Genomic DNA, 22,285 nt, shown 5'->3' on the forward strand with positions numbered 1-22,285 from the left:
TTTTTCTTCTTTTGGTGGCAAACCGGAGTGAAAAGGAGCAAGAATTTTTTGCTCCGGAGCAACAGGGAGTAACTTCCATGTACTGGAACAAACCTATTATTTCGCACGGAGGCTCGCGAAATTTTGACAGGTTGCAATGAAAAAATATAAGAAAACACAAGATTGGTATCATACTATGTTGCGTTTCGGCTTCGCCTCATCAGAAACCGACACTAACGTATTGTCGGAATAGATTAGCGCCGGCTTGACGCAAATCCCTTAAAACTAAAACACACTATGTGTTTCAATCAAACGACTGATCAAACGTGATGTCCCGTTCGAGCAGAAGTTCTGTTTATGCCGATGAGACACAAGTGAAGCCGAAACTTGTCTTGGCTTAGCAGGCCTATGCGAAAGCACTATGCTATATTTTACCCTAAGGAGGAAAATTTGGTAAAAACCAAAATTTCTCACAAGGGTGAAAATTTGTTGGTAAAAACCAGTCTTTGTACAGGAGGGCACAAATCCTTATTTCATACTATGTTGCGTTTCGGCTTCGCCTCATCAGAAACCGACACTAACGTATTGTCGGAATAGATTAGCGCCGGCTTGACGCAAATCCCTTAAAACTAAAACACACTATGTGTTTCAATCAAACGACTGATCAAACGTGATGTCCCGTTCGAGCAGAAGTTCTGTTTATGCCGATGAGACACAAGTGAAGCCGAAACTTGTCTTGGCTTAGCAGGCCTATGCGAAAGCACTATGCTATATTTCACCCTAAGGAGGAAAATTTGGTAAAAACCAAAATTTCTCACTAGGGTGAAAATTTGTTGGTAAAAACCAGTCTTTGTACAGGAGGGCACAAATCCTTATTTCATACTATGTTGCGTTTCGGCTTCGCCTCATCAGAAACCGACACTAACGTATTGTCGGAATAGATTAGCGCCGGCTTGACGCAAATCCCTTAAAACTAAAACACACTATGTGTTTCAATCAAACGACTGATCAAACGTGATGTCCCGTTCGAGCAGAAGTTCTGTTTATGCCGATGAGACACAAGTGAAGCCGAAACTTGTCTTGGCTTAGCAGGCCTATGCGAAAGCACTATGCTATATTTCACCCTAAGGAGGAAAATTTGGTAAAAACCAAAATTTCTCACTAGGGTGAAAATTTGTTGGTAAAAACCAGTCTTTGTACAGGAGGGCACAAATCCTTATTTCATACTATGTTGCGTTTCTGATTGAAACACATAGTGTGTTTTAGTTTTAAGGGATTTGCGTCAAGCCGGCGCTAATCTATTCCGACAATACGTTAGTGTCGGTTTCTGATGAGGCGAAGCCGAAACGCAACATAGTATGAAATAAGGATTTGTGCCCTCCTGTACAAAGACTGGTTTTTACCAACAAATGTTCACCCTAGTGAGAAATTTTGGTTTTTACCAAATTTTCCTCCTTAGGGTGAAATATAGCATAGTTCTTTCGCATAGGCCTGCTAAGCCAAGACAAGTTTCGGCTTCACTTGTGTCTCATCGGCATAAACAGAACTTCTGCTCGAACGGGACATCACGTTTGATCAGTCGTTTGATTGAAACACATAGTGTGTTTTAGTTTTAAGGGATTTGCGTCAAGCCGGCGCTAATCTATTCCGACAATACGTTAGTGTCGGTTTCTGATGAGGCGAAGCCGAAACGCAACATAGTATGAAATAAGGATTTGTGCCCTCCTGTACAAAGACTGGTTTTTACCAACAAATTTTCACCCTTGTGAGAAATTTTGGTTTTTACCAAATTTTCCTCCTTAGGGTAAAATATAGCATAGTGCTTTCGCATAGGCCTGCTAAGCCAAGACAAGTTTCGGCTTCACTAGTGTCTCATCGGCATAAACAGAACTTCTGCTCGAACGGGACATCACGTTTGATCAGTCGTTTGATTGAAACACATAGTGTGTTTTAGTTTTAAGGGATTTGCGTCAAGCCGGCGCTAATCTATTCCGACAATACGTTAGTGTCGGTTTCTGATGAGGCGAAGCCAAAACGCAACATAGTATGAAATAAGGATTTGTGCCCTCCTGTACAAAGACTGGTTTTACCAACAAATTTTCACCCTAGTGAGAAATTTTGGTTTTTACCAAATTTTCCTCCTTAGGGTGAAATATAGCATAGTACAAGATTGGTAATTTTTAGTATTTTTTTCATCGCAACCTGTCAAAATTTCGTAGTTTAGAAATTCAATATTTCGAATTTGAATTGTAAGTTTAAAAATATTACTGGAAGTGTGATTATTTTTAGTTTTAAACAATTAAATTTAAATAATTAATATTATTTGCAGCACACCCGAACAAAGCAAATCAGCTTAACTAATCTTGTCTCAACATCCTGGATCTGGCAATCAGCCAACCAACATTAAATCGATACAACCGCAGCAGTACCAACAACTCCAAATCCAGCAACAGCCAACAACCCCTCAAAAAAGGATCACATAGCAATTACTGCTCAAACGAACAACAGGAGTTTACGAATGATGGACACATCGGAAAACATTTCATCGGCACATTCTGCCTTAAAACTTGTCTGCCACTATTTTTACCAGCGGTTGCCTTCCTGATTTAGAGAAATCGGAGGCAAGCACAAACGTCATATTCCAGCCTTGGTTCCTACCAGTTCCTTGCATAAAAATATCACGGACGGAGGCTCGCGAAATTTTGACAGGTTGCAATGAAAAAATATAAGAAAACACAAGATTGGTAATTTTTTGTATTTTTTTCATCGCAACCTGTCAAAATTTCGTAGTTTAGAAATTCAATATTTCGAATTTGAATGGTAAGTTTAAAAATATTACTGGAAGTGTGATTGTTTTTAGTTTTAAACAATTAAATTTAAATAATTAACATTATTTGCAGCACACCCGAACAAAGCAAATCAGCTTAACTAATCTTATCTCAACATCCTGGATCTGGCAATCAGCCAACCAACATTAAATCGATACAACCGCAGCAGTACCAACAACTCCAAATCCAGCAACAGCCAACAACCCCTCAAAAAAGGACCACATAGCAATTACTGCTCAAACGAACAACAGGAGTTTACGAATGATGGACACATCGGAAAACATTTCATCGGCACATTCTGCCTTAAAACTTGTCTGCTACTATTTTTACCAGCGGTTGCCTTCCTGATTTAGAGAAATCGGAGTCAAGCACAAACGTCATATTCCAGCCTTGGTTCCTACCAGTTCCTTGCATGAAAATATCACTGCCTCCACAGTGCTCGTGATTCCATTCCAGCAGCAGCAAGCAATCACTATTCGAGTGCTAATCGCCAACATTTCACAGCAAGCTCAGCAGCAGAACCACCATCATCCTAAAGGTCGGTAGCAATAACGTTCAACCGGCGGTACAACCTGGTCAGCAACCGCAATTAGTGCAATAGATCCAAGCCAAATGTAGGAGACCATTGACCAACTGCAAAAAAGATAGCAACAGCACATTCAAACACAGTAGCAGCAGCATACTATACTGTACCATGCGGTGTGCAGGAGGACTTTTTGATTCAGTTGGTGCGGCAGGGTGAGACATTTTTATTACCTTTTTTATTTCGAAAGGATCAGTACCGTGTTTAGTACATTGTAATGTAATATCCTATTCTTCTTTAAAAAGCTCGAGTTCACTCATTTACGGATATTTTTTATTATGATTTTTTTTTTCAGATCGAACACCAACAACATAATGTCATGGTAATCACCCAGCAAGAGAACGCAGTGATAATGGGCAAACAGAAAACACAACATCAAGATGCTCGGGAAGGACTTTCTCTTTCGGTATGTATTTACCAGTAGCATCCCTTCTCCAAACATTCCTTTGCAAAATCTAGATGTCCTTATCAATTCACAGAACAAACATAATGGCACGTCATGTTCAATCGGCTAACCGTTTGGAATAAGCGCTCATCATCGGTTTCATGGCAGTGAAGTGAGCAGGCAAAAGAAGGCATCTTTTTTTCCGGAAGGTCGCTCTGGTCAAAATTTCAGCGAATTGCAAGGAATAAACCACCCGAGGGACAGTACCCGTGCTGATTCAGGACGATTTCCCATACTTTGTACCTTGCTATTGAATTTTAATACCCGATCGAAACGATGGCAAGCGCTGCCGATAACTGGGTCAAAAAGACGACGGATCAAGAAATTTCTGCACTCGGTAAGTGTTTTTTTGTTATAACCTATTTTTGAAGCGATCATTGGGATGGGATTTGAATTTTTCTTTTCAATACAAATAGGTTAGCGAACTGAGTACATATCACCAAGGATAAGGATTCAGAGCCGCCGGCTGGCAGTCCAGAGAAACAGAATGCGGAAAAATCTAGTCCACCGGCAGTTGAGCCAAAGCTGCACCTGACGTTTGGAGTTTGGTAGCTACGGAAATTCTGACTCTAGCAGCTCCTGAAGAAAAACAAGCTGCAAGAGTAAATAGAGAAACAGCTTCCTCCGCGGAAGATGCAGAGGCATTCAAGTAAGTCGAAATCTGCAGAAAATTTTGATTAGGACATAAGGAACATTGAGAGCCTCTCTTTGTTTACTTTCTCTTTCGATTATTATGACGTCACTATAACACTGCACTAATTTTCCAGTACATAGCCGATGGTTTTTACTAAAATATTAAGCAAAGAGTTGAGTACTAAATAATAAACAGATGAGAAAGACCCCAAAGAGAATCTCATTGTTGCCTACGTCCTATTCTAAATTTTCTCCCGAAATATTTAGTATCAGCTTTAAAATTATCCATGACTAATCTTTTAGCCCGGCGGATGCAAGTTTGCTAATGAAAGATGTTCGCTAAGGTCTAGTAGAATCAAAGCTGGATCTGGAGGTGCAGCGGAAGGATTCTTCTTCGCCGGTTGGTTGGTTAAAACTTTCGAAGCTTTGCACATGAAGCCGGAATTACTTCATGGAGTCTATGCGATGGGTTTCAACGCCCCTTCCAAGATTCAGGAGATGGCTCTACCTACTCTGTTGGCCGGTCCGCCACGGAATATAATCGCCCAGAGTCAGTCGGGAACAGGAAAAAACCGCTGCCTTCGTGCTGGCAATGCTCAGTTGAGTCCATCAGTTAAAAAACTATCTGCAGGTGATTTGCCTTTCCCCCACGTATGAGCTGGCAATTCAGAAGGGGGAAGTAGCTGCCAAAATGACAAAGTTTTGTCCGGAAATCAAACTTTCTTACGCCGTTCGCGGTGAGGAGACCGTCAAAGGGGCGAAGCTGACTAATCATATCATCATCGGAACACCCGGCAAGCTAATGGACTGGGGTATAAAGTTCAGGACGTACGACCTAATTTTCCCTTTTTGTACTGGTCGAGGCGGGTGTTATGGTCGGTGTTCTTCTTGGCCACGTACGAGCGCGAGGTGATGGAGTTTGCCGAGTACATCGTACCCAATCCGATCGTCATTCGGCAGGCGCGGGAGCAAGAATCACTCGATAACAACAAACAGTACTGCGTCAAGTTCCGCAACCAGGACGAGAAATTGTGATTACCGTCGGACAAGCGATCATTTTCTGTCATATGATGTATAGGACAGTTGTCAACTCCAAGTAAACTCATTTTCAGAACTGTTAATTGATCGAAACAGGTACGCAAAACGGCCGGTTGGTTGACAGGCAGGATGTCCCAGGATGGTCACTCGGTAGCGGTACTGTTCAATGATCTAACGGTGGAGCAACGGTTGGACGCTCTGGATCGATTCCGAACCGGACTAGAGAAGCTACAGATTATAACGAACGTTTTGTCCAGGGGTAAGTTCCACCACTTGATTCTGGCTACAGCACCAGGTTACGGAGAGATTCTTTCGTCTTAGGTATCGACGTCGAACAGGTGACCATTGTCGTCAACTTCGACCTGCCGATGGATCAGCAGGGACGAGCCGATTGCGAAACGTATCTACATCGAATTAGACGCTCCGGTAGATTCGGTAAGTGTGACTCATTCTTGTGAACCTATAGATTGTATTTCTTCCCACTTCTTTAACAGAACGGAATCACCATCAACCTAGTGGGCAGTGATCGAAGCATGATGATTTGCAGATCAATCGAAAAACACTTCCGGAAAAAGATTCAGTTGCTAGACGCAAAAAAGATCGCACCGTAAAGTGTTTTCGACCACCTACTGGTGAAAGGCGTAGGAGCTTTTTTGGGTCATACTTGTTTTGATTCTGAATTTATAATTTCATTATATTTTTTTTAATTTTTTTTCTTCCTTATGACATAAGGTATACAAATGTAACCAACAGGGTATCGTAAGCTAATAAATTTACAATTACAATTTAGCTCTACCCAGTTCTATCCAAACATTTGAAAAGGGCCTAACTGCAAAATGTAACCATTAACAAATATCTACCCGAGCACGTACATTACGCAACATTTGATTATGAAGAATTTTGATAGCGATTTTACAACAATTTATAAAAGGGCCTAATTGATTTTTATGACCGAACTGATTATGAAAGGACCTAACTTATGGCAATAAATTTGAATTACGATTCTCACAATTGTTATACCAAAAACAGGTTTGTATCCGTACTGATTATTGGTAGCATTCCCTGAGACTTCCAGAACCTTTAGTAGTAGCCATTGTTATCATAATCGATTTTTAACGTCAGCCAAAGTTTAAAACCTAGGGTTTGGTTCGACCTGAAACCGATTGAGTCGGAGTCGGTTGTTATATTTGCGCTGGAATCCATTCCGAATTCCGAAACGTGTTTCGAAAAGTAGTTTTCCCGAGACTTGTGAAAGCGGTAAAGGCGGCCAAGGCAATCAGATTTGCTTCTTAATGGTCAAACGCCGATTTAGACTTACGATTCGGACAATTACAATCGATTAGGTTTGAGCGAATTTCGATCATTTCCCTGGGTCTTCTAGAACCGGTAGAAGCAGCCAATTTAGATAGAAAATGGCCAGCCAATGTTTTAAATTTCCGATTGCAGGAATTGTGCTGTCTAAATTGGTCAGACTGAACTTCCCCGAGACATCCGGAACCGTCACAAATAAGCATTATGATTAATCATGCTCGAAATATGATTCACGCTGAGCACGTCACTTCCCTGAGAGCTTCATGAATGGCAAATAGGTTTACCGTTGTTACCGATTTCATACACATCCGTGATGAATTAATAAAATACATCATTTAAAACATTCTTCTTCTTCTTCTTCTTCGCTTCTGTTTGACTTGTTTGTGAAACAAAGCCCAAAATGGCACAGCATATAAAGCTATATTGCCAGTTAATTTTCGTTTATAGTCCAATGGACTTTACTTTTTGTGACTAACCGACGATAAACTCGCAGCGCCACAAAATTGGTCCACCACAGCACGAGTAATTCGCCCAATCAAGGTGAAAAAGCGAATTATCTAACACTCGGTGAAAACCAACATGTCCACACGTTGAAATTTTCACCGGAAGTGACGATTTAAAACATTCAAACGACAGCAGAAATATAAAAAAGAAATAAACAAACAACAGCTGATGTCGTTTTTCAGTTATCAAAAGCGACATCTAACAGCACACACAGACTAGTTTTCGCGAGCAAATGTCAAAATTCCGCACGGAAGAAGGAAAAATATTTCGCGACCTCATTTCGCAAGAGGTGCATACTAACAGCGATGCCACATGTTTTTGTGAAATGTCTGTACAAGAATAATGAAAATGTCTGTAAAAGTCTGTAGATGGTTGTTTAAACTTTATTTACACTACGTTATTACTTTAAAAGTAGCTTGAAATTTGTAAACTATTGTGAAGGAATCACTCGTATTCGGATAAAATTATTCAAGTGCAATTTTGTTAATACTATTACTCTTTTAAAAGTCTGTAGATTTCTGATTACGTCTGTAGGAGACCATCAAAAGTCTGTAAAATACAGACATGTCTGTAAATCTGGCATCGCTGCATACTAAGCTTCAAATGCAGCGATGCCAGATTTACAGACATGTCTGTATTTTACAGACTTTTGATGGTCTCCTACAGACGTAATCAGAAATCTACAGACTTTTAAAAGAGTAATAGTATTAACAAAATTGCACTTGAATAATTTTATCCGAATACGAGTGATTCCTTCACAATAGTTTACAAATTTCAAGCTACTTTTAAAGTAATAACGTAGTGTAAATAAAGTTTAAACAACCATCTACAGACTTTTACAGACATTTTCATTATTCTTGTACAGACATTTCACAAAAACATGTGGCATCGCTGTTCAAATGCAACAGTCGATTCCGACTCAATCGGTTTCAGAATCGGTTGTTGCATTTGAGCTGGAATCCATACTGGTTCCATTCAGGATTCCGAATCAAATTCCGAATGGTTACACCGGGTAGTAGCGACATCTAGTCATAAATAGCTAATAGCTAAACTAAACAGCGCCACCTTTATTTCAGATATGTAAGTGTGCGAATCAAACCACCAAAATTTAACCACCATTTTTTTCAAATTCAAAGATGAATTAATTTTGATAAAACTAATAACACAGAGAACAGACGTCCATCTTCAGCATTCAACTTGTGTAAAATCTCTAACGGTTTCGAAGGTAGTTGGGATATCCAAGCCAGGTGCGCTACTGTCTTCTTCTTCGCTTCTGTTTGGCTTGTTTGTGAAACAAAGCCCAAAATGGCACAGCATATAAAGCTATATTGCCGGTTAATCTTCGTTTATAGTCCAATGGACTTTACTTTCTGTGACTAACCGACGATAAACTCGCAGCGCCACAAAATTGGTCCACCACAGCACGAGTAATTCGCCCAATCAAGGTGAAAAAAGCGAATTATCTAGCACTCGGTGAAAACCAACATGTCGACACGTTGAAATTTTCACCGGAAGTGGTGCGCTACTGTCGTCAAGTTTTTGTGTGGCTGAGTTCGACAGAATTGACAGCGGTTATTTCTCTACCCAAACTAGTCCGGAACCGGTTCGGACTTCCAGCATGAATTCCAGCTCAATGCATGCATCAACCGATAGAATCAGAATCGGTTGTTTTCTTTGAGCAAGATTCCATACTGAATCCATGCAGGATTTCGAACCGATTCCGGAATGGATTTGACGGGTAGTTGGGATAGGTTGGTTTGGCGGCGCTGGTGTTTATCGTATATTAATTCAAATGTTTACACACGTTTTTTAAATATTTTTGTTCGATCATGGATGTCTGTTCTCTGTGATGTGACTGTGAATATATTTAAATTATGATAATATTTACTTACCCAGAGAGCATCCTTGACGTCAGTACAATTGTAGCACTAGCCCTGGCCTGTTACTGCGTTGTCAAGTCTGTGGAAATAGAAATTTTACATTTAGTAAAGGAATTGTGCTTTTGCCTTGCTTGTCTTACTTACATGTATGCACAAGACAAATACGTACCGTGCATAGAATACAGACACAAAATACACGATACATGCTGATTTGGTACTATGCAAGACCAACATAAAATCAAATTTTATTGAAGTAAAAATAATGTTGTTGGTTCAACAATAAAATAATGTATATTCAAAAATTGATGTGTTTTGAATCAATAATAGAGTGATGATTCAAATTAAAAACCTATTTTAATCCACCTAGCGGTGCAATTGTGCCTTTCTCATTTCTCCAAACTATGATTAATTAGCTGGTTCGTACAATATAACATTATGGAAATGTCTTTCATTCTTATTACACTTGGTAAGTATATATAAGAGCACCTTTTTGCATTCATCGCGGTATCGGTTTGAATCGGAGTTTTCTATGTGATCGCACTCCACAACCCGTAACTCCGGAGCCGGAAGTCGGATGGAGATGGAATTTAGTATCAGTTTCCAGGGATGCAACACCTTTTATTTGATACTAAGTTGACCAAATCGGTCTAGGCATTTTTGAGAAACCAATATAACCGTTATTCTGAATTTGGATACTTCCGGATCCGTCGATGCTGGCCAGTGTGGGCAAAGAGACTTTGAATGACTGTTGGTGACCTAGATCTACAAATTCAACAGTTGTGTTTACATTTTGGCAAAAAATTCACCTTCTTACATTCATCGCAGAATTCGTTAGAATCGGGATTTGCTGCGTGATCGTACGTATCACCCTGTAATTCAGGAACCAGAACTCGGATCCACACAAAATTCAACAGCAGCTGATGGACCTTTCATTTAAAATCAAGTTTGTCAAAATCGGTTCAGAAAATTCCAAATTCAGAATGTGGACAAATCAACAAATTTTGTTTTGTAACCATACTCTTCAACTCGTAATCCAGAACAAGATGTCGGTTGAAAATGAAATTCAATAGCAACCTATGGGAATAGTATACCTTTCATTTGAATCTTAGTTTGTAAAAATCGGTTCAGCCATCTCCGAGAAACCGATGTAGACATTTTGTTAACAAATCCGCATATACACACACATACATACATACATACATACATACATACATACATACATACATACATACATACATACATACATACATACATACACACATACACACATACACACAGATATTTTGCGATCTCGGCGAACTGAGTCGAATGTTATATGAGACTCGTCCCTCCGGGCCTCGGTTTGAAAGTCGGTTTTTGGAGCAATTGCGTAACCTTTCTATATGAGAAAGGCAAAAGAATAGTATTTAATTAGCTTAATCAGCATAAGTTCAATGTTATCTTCATTTGATTATATTTTGAAATGTTGGTGGAATGGGTTTGAAAGTGGAGGGAATGGGGAGTTAGTAGAGTGGGAGTGGAGGATGCGTCAGAAATCCTTCATCTTATTTCGGTATACGGGGTGGATGAAGGAAATGCGTGCGTGAGGGTGGTCCAAGGGGAGGGGAGTGATGAAGGAGGGAGGTGTAAGGGCAAGGCGGGGGGAGGGGTGGCGACGCAATACTCAGCTGCATATTTTGCCTTCCATTTGAGACTTGGTTTGAGAAAATCGGTTCAGTCATCACCGATGAACCGATGTGACTTTAATTGTGGAATATGCCCGGAATTCCGGGCTTCCGGAATCGTCGATAGTGGACAATATATTCAAAGAATGTTTGATTGACAATCAGTGATCTAGATCTGCGATTAGAAGTAATTTGGTGACCATTTTATTAGTTTTTAGCCTCTGAGGTATTACGATTGTACCGATTTATATGGGAAATTCCAGTGTATCCTTACTAACACCCCTGTAACTCCGGAAGCAAGAGTCAGAACCGAATGAAATTCAGCAGCAGTCAATGGTATTTCTGTATCTTTCATTTGAAATCAAGTTTGTAAAAATCGGTAGAGAATTCGTTGGGGAATGAGTGTGATATTAGCTTAGGAACTTGGCAGGTTCCCCGGGGGCGTCATGAACCGTCATAGGTGGCCAATGTGGTCAAAGCTGCTTTGATTGATCATTAGTGATCCAGACCCGCAAACTAGAGTAATGTTACATCAATTTTGATATGTTTTACATCATTTGAACATCGTGGTGGTACCAGTTTATATGGGAATTTGCTGTGTGACCGCACTCTTCAACCCGTAACTCCGGAACCGGAAGTCGGATCAACTAAAAATTCAATAGCAGCTTATGGGAGCTGTATACCTTTCAGATGAAACTAAGTTTGCGAAAATCGGTTCAGTCATCTCTGAGAAAATTGTGTGAGTTTAAATGACACACACACATACACACACACAGACATTTGCCGATCTCGACGAACTGAATCGAATGGTGTATGACACTCGGCCCTCCGGGCCTCGGTTAAAAAGTCGATTTTTACAGTGATTGCATAGCCTTTCTTTGTATGAGAAAGGCAAAAAGGTGCGAAATCGGCAGTCCCAAAAAGTCGATTTTTAGAAAAAAAAATTTTTTCGCGATAACATAAAATCTCGACGTTTCATGCATTTTAAAGATGTTTGGCATCAAAAATACGAATTCGATTTCTGAAATTTCATGAGGTCCCCCCTTTGAAAAAAAAATTTGAGTTCCGGCTTATATGGGAATTTCATATGTGACCGGACGATTTAGTCTATATTTCCGGACCCATATAAGCGATCCGTGCGAAATTTTATTGACATCTATGGGGATATTATAGCTATCATTTGGGACTAAGTTTGTGAAAATCGGCCCAACCATTTTCGGGAAACTGATGTGAGTTCGTAAATTTTGATAGATGGCCGCTTTTCCCGGGCACTTCCGGAACCGTCTATGGTGGTCAATGTAGTCAACGAAAGTTTGGTTGGCCGTCGGTGACCTAGAACAGCAAATTTAAGTTGTTTGAGAGACATTTTAGCGAAATTTTTACCTTTTTTGCTTTCATCGGAGTATCGGTTTGAATCACAATTTGCTATGTGATCGCACGCCACAACCTGTAACTCCGGAACCGGAAGTCGGATCGGGATGAAATTAAATAGCCATTTACGGGGATGCAATACCTTTCATTTGAGGCCAAGCTTAGTCGAATCGGTCTAGCCATCTCCGAGAAACCGATGTGACTGTTATTCTGAATTTGGATACTTCCGCCGGGGCTTCCGGAACCGATGATGGTGGCCAATGTGGCCAAATAGACTTTGAATGGATGTTAGTGACCTAATACTACAAATCGAAGCAGTTGTGGTCATATTTTGGAAAAAAATTCACCTTTATACATTCATTGCAGAATTTATTAAAATCGACATTTTCTGCGTGTTCGTACTCATCACCCTGTAATTCCGGAACCGGAAGTCGGATCCATTAGAAACTCAATAGCAGCCTATGGAAACGTTGCACCTTTCATTTGAGACTAAGTTTGTCAAAATCGGTTCAGCCATCTCTACGAAAAATGAGTGACATTTTTGGTCACATACACACACACATGCGCACATACACACACACATACATACATACACACATACATACACCCACACAGACATTTGCCGAACTCGACGAACTGAATCGAATGGTATATGTCACTCGGCCCTCCGGGCCTCCGTTAAAAAGTCGGTTTTCAGAGCAATTGCAATACCTTTCTATTGAGAAAGGCAAAAAGGTGGATGAAAAAAAATTGCTCCCATACTAACCAAAGAGAATAGGGAAAGAGACGAATAGAGTGAAGCCACAAATACCTTATTAAGCAGACCAATCGTGCAATGTAAATAAACATTACTCATGCCTGAGTTGGAGGAGATAAGTATTGTACATCTATTAAAAAAGAAATTTCAATTTTCGTCAGAATTTGGTTCAATCTTGATTGTGAGGTGCATTCTAGAGTATATGTATGAGTAAAAACAAGCTTTAGAATTATTTCATCTCTTTGTTTCGAAATACGCATCGTTTGATAAACAAATCCAACGATCGACATACGGTTTGTTTTCAAAATATAATAGGAGTCATGTAAAGTGCTGCCTGTGGAAGCGGTTGCCAAAATTCTAGTGTTGAAATCATCATAAAGGGAGTGTTGCCGTTTTGACTGATTTTCACTCTTCGTCTCTTTCACTATTCTCTTTGGTACTAACCACCGGTTTGTCAGAGATCCTACAATCGCATAATGGTAGATCAAATACTAACCGTGTAATTGATAAGCTTTTTGCTAAGATTAAAACCAATCGGCTCTCAATGGTGTCATCTATGTACTATGCCACTGAGTGGCGAAGAAACCTCTTCATCCCATGGTACATGACGAAAGGCCCGTCGCAAGTACTGTTGTTCCATAGACCTTATTCACCGTGATAGAAGATGGAGGTAGATCATGCCTTTGTCGAATTATGGACATTCATTGAGTGGAACCCAGTGGTGAATTTTACCAGGGTTTTGATTGCATGTTGATCTAAATTAATGAAGAGATTCATTTATGTTGCTGCTTATGTGACTGAAATAAAAAGACGATACTTTGAGGATACTAACCGAAATTTAGCAGTGGACTGGGATAGCAACAAGAGGTTTTCCGCGTACCATCCGGAGATCAGTATAGTATACTGAATGGTTTCTGTATGGATTCCAGTTCAAAAACACCAACCTATCCTGGCTTAGAGTTGGAATCCATAGAGCAATTATTTAGAATTTCGAACAGATATCCGAATGGTTTGATCATTCTTTTATGCTTTATATTTGATAGATAACATCTTTTATGTGAATTTGTAGAAAATATTTTAGCGCTGGAAAAAACATATACTTTTGTTGTGGCAACCTACGGCACACTTGGATTGGGTTATGATGCTAGTTTCATTTTTTTCGACCTGTTCTACCTGTCACCAGGCAACAGACGAATTGGGTAGTAAAACTTGTTTTTTCGGTGAGTCAAAAAATGATCACCTGTTTGTATGGTACCTCGGCGTATTTAATTTGTATTTGGTATTACCTTTAATCATTAAGCTGCACTACATGTCTTCAAAAGGTTGTTTCTACCTTTACATTTGCCGTTATACCACCTTTGACTTTTAGCTGAATTATGTGTTTAACAAAGGTAGTTGTAACTACTACAAAATTGGCACGATTAGCAAATCATGACGAATGGCAACCGACCTGGGTTCGAGTCCCAATACACGCACATTATTTTTTTTTACTGAAGGATTTTTTTTTATTTTTTCGGTATATTCCAATTGAGTTTTTTCGTATACTACAGTTAAGGAGGAATAGATCAATAAACGAATAAACAAATAAAGTTTATTTAGTTTTTTTATATCTACTGAGTTTTCAGCATGGGAAACACACGATTTACAGTTTTTCAATGTACAAGCTTACCAAATCACACGCGACACCAGCATTGTTACCATGATTTTTTTCTACCCATCTACTTGTAAACAAAGGTACAGTGATTATTCACGCTGGCGAACTTAATTGATATAAATAAATAAACTATTGAATTCGAACAGCGACTTCCGCTTACCAAAAAAAATCACAATGGAAAGATAATCATTTGGCAGGGAGTGGTAAATAAATTGAGGAGATTGCCACCTTAGAATTATAAATGGCTTCAGTCCATCATTCAGTTACCACCACTTTCATATAACACCCATTTTCACTTATCTAAATGTTTTGTGACAACCATAAGTCCTCACCTTGGAAACAAAAACGACTACAATAATCATTTTTGAGATGAGTAAATTATCTAATTTAAAATTCCCGAATGTTCTAAAAATTATTAAATAAAAAAAAATAATATAAAAAAATTATCGTAGGTTGGTATTCGAACCCAAACCAACTAGGTTCACTCAAATCTATAGAAGGCTACTGTAGCCTTCCCCAAGTATCCAATAAGCATTATAACGTAGCCTAACATCTGCTTTAGATCCACATATAATGCGGTCTTATAGAGCTGTGAAGCCCTTAATACTTATATAATGCTGGTATTATGCCAGAAAAGGTGAAATATAGTGCTATTACTGTTTCTGCAGCACTAATGCTATTATATAGCACCAGCGTACAAATGTCAAATTTTAAAGCCTCATATTAGCATTACTAATGCTATTAAAAAGCTTCAGCTGGCTGTCATCGTCCGCCATGGTTTTAAAACCATTTCTTATATTTCCTTACGGTATGATGAGCAAAAAGAAAAAAAATTAAAATAAAATGTCCTGTTTAAAACCGTAATTGTCTCTCTTCTAATGCATTGTAATAAATATCCTTAATGGGTTTTCGTTCTGACATGATATGACAATTTTACGAAAATTACCTTTAGTAAGTCTCCAACTGAGGTACCTTACCTCGTCCTTCACGGTAAGTGCGCTGCGTTTGCGCTCAGGACTACATTGCATATGTTCGATTAAAATGAAATATGCCGAATATAATCTTCAAGAAGAGTTGCATAACAAATAAACCCACAGCATTACAATAGCATTATATCGGCTTTTTATTTGCTCTATAATGGCATTAAATGCACATGTGAAGCGTACATGCTTTAAATATCCTTGAAGCATGCACGCGTTATATCAGCTTTATATACGCATATAGAGCAAGCGATAATGCTATATGTCGGCTGTGCAGTTATGCATTATTGATGCTAATATAGAGTTTTATTGCATTGTTAATGCTGTAATGGAGTTTCAATGCAACATTAGTGCAAATGTATAGCCAATATAGTGCAATGGCTTAATGCTTATGGTTACTTGGGTTGTACAGACTGTATTCAGCAGCCTAGACTTGCCGGTACATCGGTGAAATCTTAAGCATTCGATGTATGCAAGATTGGTTCAGACAGTAAGGTAAGTGCTTAGTATTCAACAGGTTGCTGGTTCGGATCCAGGTACGTGATGTGATATCGAACAAGGTAATACAATTTTTCTCTAACTGTAACGTAACACTAATAAAAGAATATAGCTTTCAAAGAGATTGACGGCGTGTGTAACTTGAAATAAATGTGTTTTTTAATATTTTTTCTATGATAATTCTCTCAGCTGAATAGCGGTAACGAAAAGGTTTATTGATAAAGCTGAACTGTGTTTTTCTTCAGGCTGTATACGTACTGAAGAATTGTTCTTTTATGTGTCTTAATCAGATAAGTTGAATAAATTGAAGATGCTTAAGGGTGGAATAAACGATATATGATTACATGTATATTTCCAATGTTCAGCTAGAGCTGAATAAAGCAACCGTTAAAACGTTTATAGAACCACGAAATGTTTGTCGGGATATATTTTCTATGGCATGCAGCTAAATTCCCGATTTACGCTAATAATCACATAGATGCACTTATTATCCACTGCGTCTAGTGTAATTATGCCGTAATTTACGTCAAGAACCCATTGCTTACTATTTTTTCCACCATAAGAGCTCAGGTATTGTCATTTAACATCTTTCGAGAAATTCGTTTGTTTATCTCAACGATTTCTCTGACGTCACCGAAAACTGTCAATTCGCAGAGTAGCCTCGTTTCTGTGAGCCACACGGTAAAAAATCTTCACGTTGATGGAAAGTGATTTGCAGTTGATTTCGCACTACTTGCCCAACATTTCAATGCGATGTGTCAATCTGTTGGAATGGATCATTTCAAAGCACTACGAAATCAACAGCAAATCACTTCCATTTGAAATGTGTTGCACATTGCTTCTAACAGATCTTGCATTTAACTATATACGTATTCCTTACGGTATATCCCATTATGAATTTGCCTGAGAACAAATTGAATAATAAATTAACCACAAGTAAAATATACAATACTCACGTTCTACATTACTTTGGAAATGCAAGTTTTCCATTTTTGCTCCTATTTCCGAGCATACGTTTCTAGTCGATTAAAGACTTTAGCATTGTGACACACGGTAAAAAATTGTCACGTCTAATTCAAATGATATTGCACTTGAATCAGTTTATCATGTATCACTAACAATTGAAGTGATTTAGCACTGATTTTCTAAGGATTTATAACTCGTATCAGAATGACCTGGTCCTTGAAAGCTATTTAATAGAAATGATCTTTAAATTGAAATGAATATCCGTTGAATTCGCACCACTGTACTAATCTATTGAATTTGAGTGGTTCCATCTTTAATTGCAAGTGTCACAATGCTAAAGTCTTTAATCGACTAAAACGTATGCTCGGAAATAGGAGCAAAAATGGTAGTGCGAAATCAACTGCAACTGTTTGACATTTCAATCTACACGCCACATTCAAATTACGTGAAAAATCCTGTAGATTGATTTTAAGCGTCAACCTCAATGTTTCATATGACATCGATGACTACCCAAGCAACCAAAAGTTCGTATAAGGGAGCTGCATAAGCTTCTCGTTTTAAGTAATTTTGCAATACGTTATATGATCTAATAGCGGTTTAAGCAGCTTTCAAGTTCCAATAAAGCTTAAGCAGCTTGAAAGTTCGCGTAGAACTTTATGTGAACTTTAAAGTGTACTTTTTAAGTATTATCCGAACTTCTGGTTGCTTGGGTATTAAGTGAAAATCCCCTTAAATCAATTAGATCAACACGTACGATTTATGTGATTTTTGCAAAAGTCAGAAAAGGTACCTGAATTTCCGATGTGAAAAATTCAAATTTCAAGATGGCGCATAAGAGCGCAAGCATTGTAGAATATTTCACACATTCGTTTATCAATGTTGTACTTATTCTTTTTTTAAGGAAGAATGTTGCACGCGCATTCACATCTACAAGTCGACGGTATTGTCCAGCAAGAGCATTCCGGAAAAACCTTGTCCACAATAGAACCACTATTACCGAGAATTGTTAGCAAGGCGTTATCGGATAATGAATATAGGTATTTTACTAACAGTAGAAAATTATTGGCAAATAATTGGTGATTACACAAAAACCTACAGCAGGATGTATGACGTATTTAAATCTGTGACAATTTTAGCATACTGCGATAGCTATTGAACATATGAAGATTGTTTCAATGATGTCATCTCTCCATAGAAACTGATTAACCAAATAGCTGTAGATAAATCGTTTTATTATTAAAATTTTCGATATGGGTTTTCGCTATATTCTCAACTTGGATCGGTAAACAGTATGAAAACGGCAGTAAATGCGTTTTTCCTTGATCTGGTTTAGAATTACGGATTCGCCATAAGCAATCAGCATCAATAGTTTGAATACTGCTAATCAACATAAATATATAAGCTTTTGTCTTTTACAAAAATTAAATGTGAGCTTTTCAAGATATGTTCTAGATTTTTGTGCATGTGCCCTTTTCAATATAGGCTCTGGATTCTCTACTTTAGGTTTGTTCCAGTACATGGAAGTTACTTCCTGTTGCTCCGGAGCAAAAAATTTTTGCTCCTTTTCACTCCGGTTTGCCACTAGAAGAAGAAAAAAGAGAAGAAGATAGTACAGGAACGATTTTCTCCCTGTTTGCTCCGGAGTACTTCCAGTTTCTCCTGGTACTGGAACAAACCTTTTGATTATAAATTAGAATCTGTTTGCCGATCGTAAACTTCCACACTTGGGTGAAACTAACCACCAAAAAATCCATCCACCAAAATATTTTAGAGGTACTAGTAGCGACATCTAGCGGTAAATAGCTAAACTAAAACAGCGCAACCTGTATTTCAGATATGTAAGCTTGTGAATTAAACCACAAAAATTTAACCACCAATTTTTTAAAAATTCAATTTTAATAAAACTAATAAAGCAATGGCAACTTCTTTTTTATTAAATCCAAAGAGAAACTAGTTTAAATATCACAAAATTACTATTTTATTGTCAGCGGCCTACAAAATATATAACACCAAAGATATGTATACAGAACAGTAGAAATGAAAATACATGTACTGAGATGTCTAGAATAGATCTCTGCAAATCTAAAAAACATAACGCAGCCGGGCCGTAAGAGCATAGCATAAGCCCCCGGGGATCTGAAAAATATGGTACAGCTGGTTTGCATAAGGTGCAATGCTTTCTCTTTGCATGTAGAAATCGTTCATAAGAAGTGACCAGGGAATTTGTCGGCGCAGTAGAAATGAACTACCAAGTGTTTAGATATTTAGTATAGGTCCCTAGGGATCTGAAAAGTATGGTGTAATCGGGCCCAAAGAGCTCTTTGATACCCTTGGGTGGCATAAGGTAAAATGCTTTTCCCTTTGCATGTAGAAATCGTTCATAAGAAGTGACCAGGGAATCTGTCGGCGCAGTAGAAATGAACTACCAAGTATTTAGATATCTAGTATAGGTCCCTAGGGATCTGAAAAGTATAGTGTAGTCGGGCCCAAAGAGCTCTTTGATACCCTTGGGTGGCATAAGGTAAAATGCTTTTCCAATTGAATTTAGAAATCGTTCATAAAAAGTGACCAGGGAATTTGTCGGCGCAGTAGAAATGAACTACCAAGTGTTTAGATATTTAGTATAGGTCCCTAGGGATCTGAAAAGTATGGTGTAGTCGGGCCCAAAGAGCTCTTTGATACCCTTGGGTGGCATAAGGTAAAATGCTTTTCCAATTGAATTTAGAAATCGTTCATAAAAAGTGACCAGGGAATTTGTCGGCGCAGTAGAAATGAAATACCAAGTGTTTAGATATTTGGTATAGGTCCCTAGGGATCTGAAAAGTATAGTGTAGTCGGGCCCAAAGAGCTCTTTGATACCCTTGGGTGGCATAAGGTAAAATGCTTTTCCCTTTGCATGTAGAAATCGTTCATAAGAAGTGACCAGGGAATTTGTCGGCGCAGTAGAAATGAAATACCAAGTGTTTAGATATTTAGTATAGGTCCCCAGGGATCTGAAAAGTATAGTGTAGTCGGGCCCAAAGAGCTCTTTGATACCCTTGGGTGGCATAAGGTAAAATGCTTTTCCCTTTGCATGTAGAAATCGTTCATAAGAAGTGACCAGGGAATTTGTCGGCGCAGTAGAAATGAACTACCAAGTTTTTAGATATTTAGTATAGGTCCCTAGGGATCTGAAAAGTATGGTGTAATCGGGCCCAAAGAGCTCTGTGATACCCTTGGGTGGCATAAGGTAAAATGCTTTTCCCTTTGCATGTAGAAATCGTTCATAAGAAGTGACCAGAGAATCTGTCGGCGCAGTAGAAATGAACTACCAAGTATTTAGATATTTAGTATAGGTCTCTAGGGATCTGAAAAGTATAGTGTAGTCGGGCCCAAAGAGCTCTTTGATACCCTTGGGTGGCATAAGGTAAAATGCTTTTCCCTTTGCATGTAGAAATTGTTCATAAGAAGTGACCAGGGAATTTGTCGGCGCAGTGGAAATGAAATACCAAGTGTTTAGATATTTAGTATAGGTCCCTAGGGATCTGAAAAGTATAGTGTAGTCGGGCCCAAAGAGCTCTTTGATACCCTTGGGTGGCATAAGGTAAAATGCTTTTCCAATTGAATTTAGAAATCGTTCATAAAAAGTGACCAGGGAATTTGTCGGCGCAGTAGAAATGAACTACCAAGTGTTTAGATATTTAGTATAGGTCCCTAGGGATCTGAAAAGTATGGTGTAGTCGGGCCCAAAGAGCTCTTTGATACCCTTGGGTGGCATAAGGTAAAATGCTTTTCCAATTGCATGTAGAAATCGTTCATAAGAAGTGACCAGGGAATTTGTCGGCGCAGTAGAAATGAAATACCAAGTGTTTAGATATTTGGTATAGGTTCCTAGGGATCTGATAAGTATAGTATAGTCGGACCCAAAGAGCTCTTTGATACCCTTGGGTGGCATAAGGTAAAATGCCTTTCCAATTGAATTTAGAAATCGTTCATAAAAAGTGACCAGGGAATTTGTCGGCGCAGTAGAAATGAAATACCAAGTGTTTAGATATTTAGTATAGGTCCCTAGGGATCTGAAAAGTATGGTGTAGTCGGGCCAAAAGAGCTCTTTGATACCCTTGGAAGGCATAAGGTAAAATGCTTTTCCAATTGCATGTAGAAATCGTTCATAAGAAGTGACCAGGGAATTTGTCGGCGCAGTAGAAATGAAATACCAAGTGTTTAGATATTTGGTATAGGTCCCTAGGGATCTGAAAAGTATAGTGTAGTCGGGCTCAAAGAGCTCTTTGATACCCTTGGGTGGCATAAGGTAAAATGCTTTTCCAATTGAATTAAGAAATCGTTCATAAAAAGTGACCAGGGAATTTGTCGGCGCAGTAGAAATGAAATACCAAGTGTTTAGATATTTAGTATAGGTCCCTAGGGATCTGAAAAGTATGGTGTAGTCGGGCCCAACGAGCTCTTTGATACCCTTGGGTGGCATAAGGTAAAATGCTTTTCCAATTGCATGTAGAAATCGTTCATAAGAAGTGACCAGGGAATTTGTCGGCGCAGTAGAAATGAAATACCAAGTATTTAGATATTTAGTATAGGTCCCTAGGGATCTGAAAAGTATGGTGTAGTCGGGCCCAAAGAGCTCTTTGATACCCTTGGGTGGCATAAGGTAAAATGCTTTTCCAATTGCATGTAGAAATCGTTCATAAGAAGTGACCAGAGAATTTGTCGGCGCAGTAGAAATGAAATACCAAGTGTTTAGATATTTAGTATAGGTCCCTAGGGATCTGAAAAGTATGGTGTAGTCGGGCCCAAAGAGCTCTTTGATACCCTTGGGTGGCATAAGGTAAAATGCTTTTCCAATTGCATGTAGAAATCGTTCATAAGAAGTGACCAGGGAATTTGTCGGCGCAGTAGAAATGAAATACCAAGTATTTAGATATTTGGTATAGGTCCCTAGGGATCTGAAAAGTATGTTGTAGTCGGGCCCAAAGAGCTCTTTGATACCCTTGGAAGGCATAAGGTAAAATGCTTTTCCCTTTGCATGTAGAAATCCTTCATAAGAAGTGACCAGGGAATTTGTCGGCGCAGTAGAAATGAAATACCAAGTATTTAGATATTTGGTATAGGTCCCTAGGGATCTGAAAAATATGGTGTAATCCAGCCCAAAGAGCTCTTTGATACCCTTGGGTGGCATAAGGTAAAATGCTTTTCCAAT

General features: G+C 38.8%; 1 protein-coding gene, 1 long non-coding RNA gene and 1 pseudogene across 2 annotated transcripts; all 3 read left to right on the top strand.

The window, feature by feature from the left end:
- Positions 1 to 2,190: 2,190 nt before the first annotated feature.
- LOC131694440 (uncharacterized) lies at positions 2,191 to 4,280 on the top strand. The gene is made up of 6 exons (XR_009306517.1): positions 2,191 to 2,228; positions 2,309 to 2,799; positions 2,880 to 3,545; positions 3,686 to 3,796; positions 3,870 to 4,172; positions 4,252 to 4,280. It is a non-coding gene; the product is annotated as an uncharacterized LOC131694440 (long non-coding RNA).
- Positions 4,281 to 4,772: 492 nt separating this feature from the next.
- Positions 4,773 to 5,568, top strand: LOC131675932 (DEAD-box helicase Dbp80-like; annotated as a pseudogene).
- LOC131694409 (DEAD-box helicase Dbp80-like) lies at positions 5,445 to 6,158 on the top strand. Its single transcript, XM_058983022.1, has 3 exons — positions 5,445 to 5,765; positions 5,828 to 5,941; positions 6,001 to 6,158. The coding sequence occupies exons 1-3, from the start codon at positions 5,636 to 5,638 to the stop codon at positions 6,030 to 6,032; spliced, it is 276 nt and encodes a 91-aa protein (XP_058839005.1). The 5' UTR covers positions 5,445 to 5,635; the 3' UTR covers positions 6,033 to 6,158.
- The last annotated feature ends 16,127 nt before the right edge of the window (positions 6,159 to 22,285 follow it).

This window comes from Topomyia yanbarensis, chromosome 1 (genome assembly GCF_030247195.1).
Source record: "Topomyia yanbarensis strain Yona2022 chromosome 1, ASM3024719v1, whole genome shotgun sequence".
Classification (NCBI taxonomy): domain Eukaryota; kingdom Metazoa; phylum Arthropoda; class Insecta; order Diptera; family Culicidae; genus Topomyia; species Topomyia yanbarensis.